Source organism: Metopolophium dirhodum, chromosome 1 (assembly GCF_019925205.1).
Source record: "Metopolophium dirhodum isolate CAU chromosome 1, ASM1992520v1, whole genome shotgun sequence".
Taxonomy (NCBI): domain Eukaryota; kingdom Metazoa; phylum Arthropoda; class Insecta; order Hemiptera; family Aphididae; genus Metopolophium; species Metopolophium dirhodum.
Window position 1 is genome coordinate 96,987,652 of NC_083560.1, and position 15,561 is coordinate 97,003,212.

At 29.1% G+C, this 15,561-nt stretch overlaps 2 protein-coding genes across 2 annotated transcripts; both read left to right on the top strand.

Moving 5' to 3' along the window:
- Positions 1–1,534: 1,534 nt before the first annotated feature.
- Positions 1,535–2,275, top strand: LOC132947469 (uncharacterized). Its single transcript, XM_061017777.1, has one exon. The coding sequence runs from the start codon at positions 1,535–1,537 to the stop codon at positions 2,273–2,275; it is 741 nt and encodes a 246-aa protein (XP_060873760.1).
- A 10,815-nt stretch (positions 2,276–13,090) lies between these two features.
- Positions 13,091–15,079, top strand: LOC132947476 (uncharacterized). Its single transcript, XM_061017787.1, has one exon. It carries the CDS (start codon positions 13,091–13,093, stop codon positions 15,077–15,079), a length of 1,989 nt encoding a protein of 662 aa, XP_060873770.1.
- The last annotated feature ends 482 nt before the right edge of the window (positions 15,080–15,561 follow it).

Consider the following 15,561-nt stretch of genomic DNA (forward strand, 5'->3'; position numbering starts at 1 on the left):
TTAATATAAGAAATGAATAATATGTATTGTGTGTATTATAACGTCATAGTGAGAATATAATTTAAAATAAAATGTCTTTATATAGTAATAATAATAGAATCTAATGTTGTTATATGTAGGAAGAAGAACAAACACCTCCAGTTTTTGACGCAGAAAACGTGACAAACACAACGTTTGGTATACAAACGGAAAACGTTTATACAATTTGGAAAGTTCCTATATATAGTTATCGTAGCGTTGATTATTCTAAAGAGTTTATTACAAAAACACAGGCCAAACACGTTTACGAGTTATTACAAAAATATAAAGTATTGTATTTCACTAATTGCGACGATAATTATATAGAAAGTTTTGAAAATGCAATCAACTTCGTTTGGAAACACTAAGCTGGGTGCTAAATTAATACCAACTGCTTGTGAAAAAGCATGGAAACCTTTAAGATTCACCATGAGTTTGATTTTAATATTATGCATAATGACCAGCGTTATAATAATAAGTTGTTATTTGTACAATTATTATAAAGTAATTACACAAGGTGACGAAAAAGGTATGGCCGCAAAATCTAAATTATTGTACTTAGGCTATTATAGTAGTATGACAACAAGTTTGCTAACAGTGGCCGCAATGTTCTACGCCATACCAAATGTCAATAAAATTATATCATGCCCGGCCATAAATGAATAAATTTTTACTTATTTTTTTTTTTGTCGTTTTAAGTATAAAAAGATCGACAAGAGACAGCATATGCACAGTAAACAATTTGACATAGGACAATCATTAATTTTTTTTTTCACGACATCGGTCGTTTACAATATTGTAGATTTACTTTTTTCCACTACAGTCGTTGTCGTAGCCACAATTACACAATATGGACGGCGAAACAATAACGCAAAATCAACGACGCGTATTACGTTCTGAATACGAACGCGAGAGTACGTTGCGTTTACCCATACACAAAGACTTGTTTAAAAAAGTACACGCTTTGTTTCAAGATTCAGTCAGTGCAGAACCAATAAACAACAGTGATACGGTTTCACAGTGTGTTTGTGTCGCAGAAATGCCAGACGTTTTTTGTAAACAATGTGAAACTTTACACGATAAAAGTTATGTTTTTCGAGAAACTGTAATATTAATTTTTGACGACGGATCACGGTTGGCGTCTAGAGTGTATCAAACAAAAAAAATCGAAACTCGTGATCACGTAGCTGTATTGTTTGACGGTAGATTTTTTCCAATTTTACGAACTCAAGCCATAGAGACATTGTTACCGTTACCAAAATCGATGAAAAATTTGGGAAAAATTGTAAAAAGTATTTATCGAATAATACTCACGCCAATATCGTCGTCCGATGAAACAACGTCAGAGTATAAAACACGATTGTCGTACAACAAAGAAATCGATGAAAATGGAATTTTCTATAACATTGCGTGCGAAACGGAATACAATGTAGATACAGAATACGACATGTTAGTAAAATTGGAAAATGAAATGCTTAAAGAATTTTTAAAATTTTTTAAATATATAAAATGTCCGATGGACAATCAAAATTTAAACGACTTGTTTGCATGTGTTGTGCCAAAAGTTCAGATATGGTCATGCTTTGATCCTATAAAATCTTATAAATGGGCGTACAAGTGGAATGGAGTAAAAGCAAAAATGATGATTCAAAACGATATGGCTTTTGTGTGGCCAGACGCCGACGCTGTTCATACAAAACCATATATCGGTAACGGTTTAAAATTATTAGATTCTATCAATTTTCAAGTAGAATTAATGTCAATGTGTATTGTATTGGTACAAGCGATATGTGTGTCGTTTTTTGATAAATTATACGTCATCGAACCGTCTACGAGTGTAAAATTTTTAGATCATTTGAGACCGTTGTTGACGGACGCATGTGCCGTGCAAAGTCTTGACAATTCTACTTATTTACCAATATGTGTGCAAAAATTTTACGATTCACCTAGACCTGACGATTACGATAAGTCTCTTTACGATGGTTTTATATTAACGCAAGACACCATGTTGATTAAATGGAAACAACCCACAATCGATGCAAAATATTTAGGAGCAAGAAAATTTATGGTCGGTAACGGAACAAAATTGATAACTATAATTGTAGATGCCAGTGAACGTGCAGAAGAAAAATGTGAAGTGGATTGTATATATGAACTTTCGCCTAAACTATCAATTTTACGAAAACGTACAGATCGATTATTGTGTAGTACTTATAGAGAATACGAAATTTTTGTCAAAAGTCTAGAACTCATGTGACTATATGAAATGATAAAATGTATTTGTAAAATAAAAGAAAACAATTGTTTGTAAAAAATTATTAGTATTTATTTGAATAGAAAAAAAAACGTTTCGTTTATTATTATTACATTATTTATTATATTTTTTTTTTCAGGTAATGTTTGTCATTTGTAATTTTAGACTATATTATACGCATTACGTTGCATTTTGTTCTGCACAATGATATTATTTTATATTATGTTAAAGATATAAAATTAAACATTGTCAATAAACACTATTAATAATAAAAAAAAAAATATATTATAAAAACGTATGTGTTTTAATTGATTCCAATCAGACTTATATTATAGACTTATCGTAAAAATATAAAAAGTCTTGTTCGGGTACATTTATTATACGGTTATCCAAGATAAGTTCACCAAAATCATTACGCATTATTATCGAACGTTTAGATTTATCCATCACAAACCAATTACGTTTGTCTGATGCAAAAAACTTAGACACTCTAAAATATAATTCGTTAGTGATATTTATATGATATTCAGGTTTCAGATAAGCCGATTGTATAGTAAAATATTTTAACATTATAGCCATTTCAAAATCTGTTAAATTCTCGTTAATTGTTAAAACTATTTTTTCAGTTATGTCAAAATTAAATTTTTCTAATTTTATTATTTCTGTTTCTTTGCCGTTTTCCGCACATTTGTCTACGACCATTATAGACTTGTGAGAATAAGTGTCTCGTGTTCTACACCGAGAAGCGTCCAAACTATATATGTTTATTTTTGCACAAGGCGTAATGGGGTTTAAACTAAATCCAGATTCGTTTGGCGTACAAACAGTCATTACGTCTATACCGAATATATCGCCAACTATAAATTTGTCGGCACGATTGAATACCGATATGGGTTTATTATAGTTTTTAAAAACATTACAATCCATGAAAACGCTCTCGTCAAAAAACGAAGAACACGTCGGTGTGGCGTTAATCATTTTTTTTTATAAAAAAAATACAATTGACAAAAATTTTCGTTTTGTATTGATTACACTATATTATTATTATTATTAATATATGGACGCTGGGGTTTGTGTTCAGAAATAAAAAAAATATTATACATTATTATATAAAAATATATTTTTAAACAATATGTAATATTGTTTACAATATTACGTTACATTATTACAAAATTTTTACATAAAAAGAAATAAAATGAAGTATTATTTCTACGTATTACATTAAATAAAAATGAAAATGCTATTAATAGAAATAAAAAATTTTTACATGCTTGTTTATATTTGTGTCGTGAAAATAAAATAATAAAAATGTATTACCATCAAATAAAAATGCAACATGTTATTAATATAAATATAAAAAAAAAATTATTTAATTATAATACAAAAAAAAATATTTATACAGCCATAATATATTTGGGTTGTGGAAAAAAAAAAATCATTTAAATAAAGTGTTTGAATACTTCACAACGATTTAAATAAAAGATGTATTTCACCGTACACCATAGATAAAAAATTGTTACATGCTTGTTTATATTTGTGTCGTGAAAATAAAATAATAAAAATGTATTACCATCAAATAAAAATGCAACATGTTATTAATATAAATATAAAAAAAAAATTATTTAATTATAATACAAAAAAAAATATTTATACAGCCATAATATATTTGGGTTGTGGAAAAAAAAAAATCATTTAAAAAAAGTGTTTGAATACTTCACAACGATTTAAATAAAAGATGTATTTCACCGTACACCATAGATAAAAAATTATTGTTGATATAGTTTTAGTTATGTTTAATACGTAAAAAAAATTAATAAAAATATATATAAAAGTATAAAAACATAGAAAAAATTTGTAAATTAATCGCATCTGTATTTTAATCCCATAAATAAAATAAGACTGTAAAAATGATAAAACATTTACTGGATATTACTGACATTACTACTATATCGAGTGAAATTTATTTTTGTGAATTACTCAATATAAATTATTAAAAAAAAGTATTTAAATGTTTATTAATTAAGTAAAAATTAAAACCTGAATATTCTAAAAACTTTAATGTATAATTATTAGAATAATTTTATCAAAAAAAAACTAATATATTCAATTGACGGTACAGATTACTAAAGATATTTATCTATTATTACGGGTTAGTATTGAAAATGTTCATTAATTAAGGATAAGAACTGAATACACTAAAATCTTAAAGTAGTAAAACTTTGATGTATAATTATTATATTATCAAAAAAAAAAACAAGTATATTCAATTTATTTATCAAAAAAATGAAAACGCAACGTATCAAGATATACTTTTTGATAAAAAGAAAAACCAAATATTTAATTTACTACTAACGAGCGGCAATCACTACGAAACAATTTCGGTGTTAAAATTCTCAATATACAAAACAAGACAAAACATGTAATTAATGTTAAAGATTGTAATATTCTAATATTGATTTTATTGAAATACAAAGTACATAATAATGCAAATAAAACGAGTTGTATGTAAAAGAAAAACAATTAAGAACAATTAAATGTATGTATTAGATCGAGAACGACTTGCGTTAATAGAAATAGATAATATTCAAAAGACAAGAAAAAAAATATAAACAGTAAAAAGATCTACTATACGTTTTTGGGTATTGATATGGGATTAAAATACAATATTATAAAATAAATAAAACTTGTTAGTATATTAATAATAGATTTCATTTGAGTTACTTTCAAAAACTTAATATGTATACAAATATGCGATCTATATTTGAAAAAAGATTGTAAAAAAATTTTATAAACATATATACTAAATATATCATAATATAATTGAAGTCAACAATATTAATGATATTATAATACGTTGCGTTCAAAACATATTATGTTAAATTCAAAAAGGTTTTAAACATATTACATAATATTGATTACAGTCCAGTTTAAAATATTAAAAAACATGAATTAAATAGAACTAAACTATCCATTTTGTATCGATTATGTATTAATACAGTAAACGCGTATAGTGAAACTATATAATATAATATCTTTGCAAAATTGGGGATAATATTAAAATTTTTTACTGTTATTATTATTATTATTATTCATAGTTTTTTTTTTAGAAAATTACAATACGTTAATATATATAATATAAATTTTTCAAAATAAAAAAAATTAGTAAACAAACGTATTAAAGATATGGATGTCGAATAATACTATTATATAATATAAATAAATTATCAAAAACTTGTTTAAAAATTTTTACAATTTAAATTAAACATATTGAAGAATATGGTTTATTGTATGTTATATTTGTTATTATATGTTTAAATGTTTAAAAAATGAATTAAAAAAATATTGAATTAAACCATTTTACCCGATTTCGTACAGTGTTTTACAAAAACTTTAATAAAAATTGAATATGTTTGGACACTGAAACAAAAAAATATGTACATTATAAATCATTGTTTTGCTCAGAATTTAAAATAACACTCACCGATAAATACTTAGTACTTTAGTAGTCTTTTAATTTTTTTGAATTCGCTGTCTTTCATGCACATCATCATCATCATTCTAATCAAATTGTACATTTTCAGTTAATCATTCATTGACAATGTAGATTTATAAAAACAAGACAATGCAAAATAAAATATAAATAAAACACAAACTTTTGCTTTTTTTTTCGAAAAATAAAAACTCAAATATTTACATTTAATTAAGTTTAATGTAAATATTTTAGAAAATATCCATTGTAACAACGCTTGGATGTTCGATTGTATAACTGTGACTTACACTTACTTACTTACAGTATTTATAGTCTATTACTCAACAGATGTTACAATTACAATTTAAAAAAAGTGGTGGTGGTGGTGATAGTTGTTGTTGTATAATATTTACAAACAAACGGTTTATTTCATTTTTGTAACGTTTTATCACATACATATTGATTTAATTCAGTATTAAACGAAAACGTTACATCGGTCTTATTTATTTTCAATACTCGATATAATTGTTCGTCTGCCAAGTCTTCAAAAGACGCTATAATCGGAATATTGTCAAGATTCATTACATATGCCGATCCTTCTTCGTGTTTGTAAATCGATATAATATTTGAATAAATCAACGGAAACGTTATATTGTAATCAATTTGTCGTACTTCGGTTTGACCGTATAAATCGTATTCTATATGTATACTTTTTTTATTTTTTCTTTCAATAGTCAACGTTGACCGGTTTGGCAGAACGTATTCCAAATCGACGTCTTTGCTTTTATTCACAATATCTATGCGTAAAATTATTTTATTTGTTTCGCTATTCATTACTATGTACTCTGTAACAGTATAATTTCCAAATTCTGCAATTTCATAAGTTTGATACATAAATCCTAAATTTTTGTAATGCATCACGAAAGAATTTGCAGATACGGGTAAATTTCCCACTAAACTTTCGTTTTGTTTGACTTGGGCCGTAGGTGCGTTGGGAACAGACGTTTCGCCAAACAAACCTATTAAGCCGGGCATTGGATATTTAAGTTGTTCCTCGACAGATTCTTTTGTGTGTACAACACGATATTGTACCCAAAATCGAGCTAAATACCGCGTGTTGGCGTTTGATTGACAATAAGCCAAATGCGATGCTTGTGCTCGTACGTTAAATTGTCTGTCTGACGTAAAAAACCGTATATACCGGGAAAACGGCCGAACACGGATGCCAAACGGAGCGTCTGGTTCTATAAATGATTTATTTGTAGTTTTACACCCAAAAAGCCCAATATTGCCCAGAGGTATAGTGGGATGTAGTAATATTTTATTGACAATCGGCCAAACATCTTTTAATGTTTGTTTATCGCGTAATGAATTATCCATGTAATAATAATAAAGAGTTTTTTCAGAAATAGTTTCTAAAAGCGTGCAATACGTTGGAATTGGTGGTTTGTAACTGATCCAAGAACCGTCTATATGCAATCCGGAATCGTTAACTTTATACGTAATCGTAGCTAAAACGTTTTTACGAGCATTTATGTATTGTTTATTTTGAACAGCCGTGTCCAAAGAGTTGAGAAAATAAGATGCTAATAACCACGGTCCGAGTAGTTGTGCCGAATGGTACGAATGACGATTTGTGTTAAAAACGTGCGCTGGGTCCGGTATTATTTTCATTATTATTTCTGATATCTTTTCACGATTAATCGAATCTCTGAGCAATAAATATTGTGCCAAAAACGAGGCCATCAATACAAAACTATATAGATTTTTACCCCAAGGTTGTTTTTCAAATTTTGCTGGACTTTTAACGTCAAAAACCGTTAAAACTCTGCTAATAAAATCATCAACGTACGCTTTTATTGTCGAAACTTCAGACTCGTATTCTGAGATATTTTTTAATTTTTGAGTATGTAAAAATCTCACGGCTTCCAACATGACCGTACATATATTAGATCAATCTTCACTTTTGGTGTTCCAATCTTTATATATTCCAGTGTTTGTCAGAGTCTCGACATTTTGTATTTTATAACCGTTTAAATTTGTTGGTAAACGAGGGTATTGTGGTATATATCGACGGGCTCGGTTCAAATCTAACACGCGATCGATTGTCATGTTTTCTGTAAATTGTTGATTATTATCGAAGATTATTTTATTTAAAGTAAGCGACACGTCTTTGTTTACCGATATTATTGTACTGTTTTCGTAAATTTGTTCCATGTTATTTTTCGAATCAACGTCTATAATTTTTTGTCCGTCATCGGTCGGATGTTTTTCTGCTATCGGATTTACCGTCAAAACGTCATTGTCGATTGATCTTTTAACGTTATTTTTTTCTTCATAATCTTTTGCTTTGACTAGTTTTATATTTTCAACAGGTATTTGAGTAATTACATGTGTAAAATTGTTTCGTACAATTAAACCGAAAATTAGTAAAAAAATCAAAACAATTATTACAACAATACCCAACACTATGGGTAATCGTATACATTTTTCGCGATGTATTACATTTCGAGTATTATCCATATCCATATATTTATAATAATTTATATTCTATTCTGCAGTTATGGATTACGTAACACGAAAACGTTTTCGTTAATCAGACTAATCTATATTTGTGATGAAAAATGTAATGTAATGTATTGTTGATTTAACGCTATATTAATAACGAATATTGTACTTTTTTTTTTTTTACATCAAATAATCAAGTTGTTACAGTTTATCAAATGCGATTATTTTTAATAAAACAATAATGATTATTTTATGAGTTTAATTCAAAAAAAAAAAATATTGATTAAGTTTTGAAAAAACCAGGTTGGTATCTAATTATTACCGGATATTTATCAAATTTTGGATCATACGGTTGTCTCAAAGTGCAATTAATGTAGAATAAATAAAGTATGTTCCGAACAGGGTGAGACTCTCAGCGATTTTTATGCTTTTCGATTGACGAAAAAAAAAAAATAAAAAGTCTATAGACATATTATGAGAAGGAGGGGTGAATTGTTGCGCGGGAAAGGAACGGCGCAAGCGCGTACCGACGACTGTCAAAAAAAAAGTGGGGACGACGTCGACCGTCGCGCGCCGGAGGAACCGGTACGCGGCGTACGTACTCTTGTCCCCTGAAAAAAAGACAGTACGTAGGTCTCTTAATTATTAAGGTAATATTACATGAAATGTTAATTGTATATGACAAAGAGAAATATTACATTCGGCATGTCGATATTGAGTATATTAATATTCTGAACGTAACACGTGAAAAAAAATATTTTCAGTTTTTAGAGACAGTACGTAGGTCTCTGAAACCAAATATGATAAATTTAGATTTAATTCTGTACTAAATTTTTACGTATCAATATTTATAATAATAATAATAATAATAATAATATGTACTTAACCAGTGTATAATGAAACTATTAATTAAAAAATATAAAAACAATTTTTTTAACTTTTGGAAGACAGTATGTAGGTCTCTAAACGTGCTAAATTTAGATTTTCAACCTTATTTGTAAAAAAAAAAATATTTTTACATAATATTAATTGTACGCACACAAAGACGTTTTGTAATTCTCTATAATAAAATTATAGATCGAAAAGTATAAAAAAAATTTTTAACTTTTGGAAGACAGTATGTAGGTCTCTAAACGTTCTAAATTTAGATTTTCAACCTAATTTGTAAAAAAAAAAAATATTTTTACATAATATTAATATTGTATACACACACAAAGACGTTTTGTAATTCTCTATAATAAAATTATAGATCGAAAAGTATAACAAAATTTTTTAACTTTTGAGAGACAGTATGTAGGTCTCTGAATCTGTTAAATTTAGGTTTTAAACATTATTACATAATATTTATACGTACTCAAAGACGTTTTATAATAATTCTCTATCGCAAAAGTCTGTATAATATTATCAAAACACTTTACGAGAAAAAATTGAATTGTAATATTTATATCAAGTTTCGGGAGACAGTAGGTGAGTCTCCGCAGTAAAAATATTCTAAATTTAGATTTTGTCAAACAAAAAAAAAAAAATTAATTTTAAATTCGCGGGTTCAACGGTTTATTCACATGTACTAACAATGATTTCACGTAGAAAAAGACGGTAGTTAGGTATCCAGATCAAAAATTCTAAACCCAAAAAAATATTTAATTTCAAAAGACAGTACGTAAGTCTCCAAATTTAAAAATATTATAGGTAAACGCGGTAAGTCACCACAACAAAGAGTTTTAAACGCTGTTCCATAAGTCGAGAACAGTGTTGGTCTCCGAGTCGAAAATTATTGTAAACGTTCAATCGTAGAAAATTAATAATAAAGTCTTACGAGACAGTAGGTAGGTCTCTGAATTGAAAAATCGTAAACATTACTCGTCGAATAATAATGAAAAATCTTACAGTCTCCAAAAAGAGACGGTAGGTATGTCTCTGTATCGTAAAATATTCAGCCTTGGAAAACAAGCAGTAAAAAATATTTTCAAATACCAAGAGACAGTAGGTGAGTCTCCGGATCAATAAAGGATGTTACTTTACCTGTTTGCCGATACGACAAATAAAAATAAAAAATAACTCTATTATTATTACGATTTCTATGCTCCAATGTAAAATCAATATTATTGTCCGATTCATTCATTACTTGCGGAATTTTTCATATCTTTCTCTAAAAGTTTCGTTTATCGACGCTGCACAATTGATTTTCATCTGTTTTGTGGCATTTGACCGTATTAAAATGTAATCACAAGTAATTCTTACACCAGGTCTACCGTTTTTGTTTTTGAGTTTAAACACGTTACTATTGTTTTTGTTCGTCAGAATACGAAAATATTTTATTAATCTTGCGGTGTCATTTGAAAAAATTTTACGATTTGTTTTAGTACTGAATAAATTACAAGCTCCTACATATTTATATTTCAAAGATTTACAAGATTCGTAAAAATACAATATATCTTTGTATTTATTAAAATTGTAAGTAATTTTTTCATTGTTTTCAATTATGCGTGGATCCAATTCGCCTTTAGCGCTCAATTGATAAATTTGACTCTGATCGTCTTTTAAAAATTCTAACGCTTCGCAGAAAAATATCGGTACAAAAAAGTATTTGTTTTCGTAAATTTTTTTCAATAACAATTGAAACAAATTGTTTTCCGAATAATTCGATAACTCATAAAAATGCATATTAATGTCGGTATCGTATATTCCATAAGTTTTAAACATTTCACCTAGTGTAGTAGATGTGACATTATTCTGTTTTAAAACACTGTTTCGATCATAGTCCGTGTCTGTGTCTATGAAATATTCAATTCCGTAAAATTTTATCATATAGAATGGCACAATGTCGTGAGGATATTTCACGCGAAATTTATTGTGAATTCGATCATTATCAGAAGAAAGTGTAGCGACATGCGTTTCGTAAAAATTATAACCATTGCCGTGTCTATCTAATAATCCGACAGCGTGTACGATTGAAAAATTATCGATTTGTATTTTTTGTTTTTCCGATAGTGTATCTAGATTTTGATGTACAGATATTTTTAACATGTTATTCATCCGGACAAAACACAAAAATACACAATCGCCGAAGCGTAAAGCATTGTTTAAATTGTCGTAAACATATATTCCTTATGTAAATATTTTTAATAATATGTTTTTTTTTTGTTACAATATTATTATTTTATTTTTTGTCACAACAGAATCAACACGCACGACAATACTATCCACTATTATCGTACAAGGAGAGACAACAACGACGACGACACTGACGACACACTTTTTTTTAAATAATAAAAAATTAAATAATTATAACAAATACAATTTTATTAAATTATATTATAATAATATAGTCTTTCAATATATGAATTATTTTTTTTTTGTTTAAATGTTTGTATTTTAAAAAAAAAAAATATCTTATAAACGTCTAAATAAAGCTATATCGTCAATAACATATTATATTATAAATTATACATTATACATGTTATACTTTTTTACACACACACACACAATAATAATATAATCAGTAGAGCATATTTTTAATATTTTGATAAACGTAAAAGTTTATAATGTAAAAGTATAAAATATAATTATAAATAAAGTTTATATTTATTGAAATTTTCATTGAGTAAATAATTAATATTACTATTTTTCGTCTTCAGACTCATCAGAATAGTCTTCGTTGTTGGTATTTTCGATAAAACTGTCTGCATCACTATTGTACGTACAATCATTATTAATGTTTTTGTCTTCGTAATCGTTTGAATTCTTAGTCGGTATTGTAAACTCAGCACTTTTTATTAACAAACCTGAAATGGGTTCTGCAATAGTTGCCAATTTTGGTACGTCTAAAATAATATCATTGTCATCGTCGTCACACGTTAAACTCGTTTTATGTTTTTTCACAATTTTGTTCACATGACTTTTAATCATAGATCTATAGACAAAAGAACTATAATTTCGTAACGTCAAATCTTTTGTAACCATGGAATTCGGCATTTTTATTTGTCTGTAAACAACGTCTGCGGGTTTTATTGTTGGTGTTTTTAACATCCATCGTTTCAATATTGTCGAAATTGTATCGATTGCGTCTCTTTGATTACACGTATCGTCCTCGTCAAACCAAGATAAATCTATAAAATCGTATAACCGTGTATACATTCTATTTTGAAAAAATGTATAAAATTTCCAATTGGCTCTTTCCGAGTCAGAACCCATGTTTCGAGTCAAATGTGTATTGCGACATCGGACTATGTTGCTATCGATAACGGTCAAGATATCTAAACGGCAGCGAAAAAATTTATAAAAATTTGTGTCTTTTAGATTATCAAAAACGTCATCGAAAGAATCGAAAAATTCAACATGTTTTTTATTCTGAAGATTTGGAGTTGTATTTCCAAATTGTTTTACGTACGCGTCCATGAGTTTCCACAACAAATGCCATTCTAAAACGTTCAACGGTGATCTATCCATCACGGTTACATTTGTACTTTTAAGTACATCTAACATACCGGCGCATACGTATCCCATTGTTGACGGTGCGTAAGTTGTACTGTTTACAATGTTTCTAAATTTTTGAACTTTTAACACTGGGCCGTTTGTAATCGCTTGTAATATTGATGATTTTTTACAACAAGAAGTTCCGTCTAAACACAATACGTTTGTTTTAGAGTTTTTTATAGTTTTATCCAATATAGTTTCGATCCGATTTAAAATTGTTTTATAAGATTCGTTTGACGACGACGACGACGACGACGACATAATATTAGTAGGTTCACACATTTTACGTATATAATTACGATTATATAATATAGAAAACTATTTCGACGGATTTTTTTTTCAAATACACTTATAAGTAATATAAAATGGAATATACTTCCGTAGATCACAAGAATGCAGAAAAATACGCGGAATATAATTTTAAAGTAAGAATGTTGGAACGTTTGTTAAAAAAAGCTCCTCACTTGGCCAGCTATTTAGAATACACTGTGCGTGACGCGACTTCTGCAGATTTTTATATACCAATTTCACTGAAAAACAAATGTAAAATTATTGACATTAAAATATCGAAACGATTATGCGAAAAATTATCATGCAATAAGACTCGTGAAAAAGACATGTGCACACCCGATCATATAGCTTCTTATTACCGAGTCGGCGACGATAAATGGGACGTACAATGTCAGCCCGCGTGTTTTAACATGACGGATAAACCTACGTATGAAAAAAATGGAGAAGCTCGAACCGTCACACCTTGGTTGAACTATGCGTTTGGGGAATGTCGTGTGGTACCCCAAGAGACTGTAAATTTTTTAGAAAAACCATTTTATCGAAGCGATGTTCAATACGAAAAACGTGTAAACGACATGCCGACCGGTTATTCTAGAATAAAAGACACTTCTGACCCATACGGTTGCGGTTTCACGTACGTAAATAACGAAACTTATTGTAATTATTACGATACCGTTATGATCAAAGAAGAAGGTAAACAATACGGGCCGTGTTCGTACACGGGGACAGAACACGTTTTGGACGTGGTTGTTGGAATGAATCTCATCAATACTGTAAAATCAACAGTACGTAGTTACGTAATTAACCAATCTAAAGAACCTTTCGCTTTGCCTACAGATCTAGTAAAATTGCCCGAAAAACTCGATCCGTTATTAACGGTCAAAGGTTGGCGGTCGGATGTCAACACAAATTTTAAATTACCACAGTTAATGAATGTTCCGTACGAAAAACCTATTAAATCAACACGTTCCAAACGCAATGTCGAAAAAAAATCATCTACACAAATAATTGACAACAACACCGACGACGACGACGACGACTACGACGACAACAACAGGAACGACGTAGAAAACAACGAACCTATAATGACTACATCTGAAAAAGTTGAAAAAACTATACAAGTTACAATAGAATCTTTGATACAAATGGTTAAATCGCCAGAGCTTTGGGAAAGTCTTGCAATAAATCTGGCGTTCGAAACGACTTTGTCTGAACTCAGAAAATTTTGTGTAAAAACCATTGAAACGCTTCAACCGGTGCTGACAAAAAATATGATAACATTGATGGAAAAATCTTTTTCACGACCAGTAATCACGGCTGTGGTGCGAAGTATGGCTAAAACTATGGTAACCAGAGTAGTGTTAAAAATCGCCGCAAAATCTGCATTAATGTTGGCCAAAGTTACTTTGTACGCGACCAACCCTATAAGTTGGATTTTACTCGTAGCTATGGCATTAGATTTTGCTTTTGGTTGGTGGGATCCTTATGGATATCAAAGCATAAACCCAGTCGATTTTCCGATGGCTTTTATGCGTAGCGGTGAAATTGAGCAACGGCAACGTTTTAACATGGCAACGGTTGATTACAATTTTCAACATCTTGTTGATTTGCTACTGGATTCTGATGACATTTTGGAATTTACTATTTTAGCATTTTTTGAACGTGCGGTGTACATAAATAGTTTATCGACAAATAGTGACGGTGTTTTTATAGATAAATCTGAAGTATATGATCTCTCTCAAGGTATGGATATAGATTTGAATGAGATGGCTACGAACGCGAGTTTACGTGAACTTGTAAAAAGATCTACTTTTGACAAAAAAGACTATGACGCGTTTAATAAAAAATTTCTAGACAGAGTGTCCATTACGGGTAGCTGTACCGACTACGCGACTTTGATGGCTATAGGTGTGTTGGTTTTTGCTTTTTCAGGTGTATACTTGTTGGCTTTTTTATTCTTAATAGTTTTGTTGATTTTGTTGGGTATAAATAGACATTTAATTAATGACGATACTGTTATAAAACTACGAGATTTATTTATATCGCAATCAGTGACCGCATGACCGCCTTGGCTCGTACACGTGACAATTTTTTTTTTTTACAACAATATACAGTTTAGTGCATATTCAATTGTTTTGGAAAATGGAAAATTCCGAAGTTTATAAAAAAATTGTCGATAAGTTAAATATCAACGATGTCCCTAAACCCGAACCGTTAATACCAAAATGCTCGCCGACATATACGATATTAGACTTGGAAACCGGAGAACGTTACAAAATACCGTATGGTTTAAAAATCAAACATGAGTACTCGATGTCGAAAACTACTCCGGAAAAAGACATTGAAGACATACGATTCGAAAGACAATTATACGCACGTAGTAATCTCAATAAAGAACAAAGTGTTGTTTTCGATTACGTGATATCTCAATCCAAAGACATTGTAATTTTGCAAGCAGGCCCGGGTACTGGTAAAACTTTTACAATGTTGACGTTGGCTAATCATTTATCGTTAGTCACTGGAATCGTCCCAAATGTCGTAATTT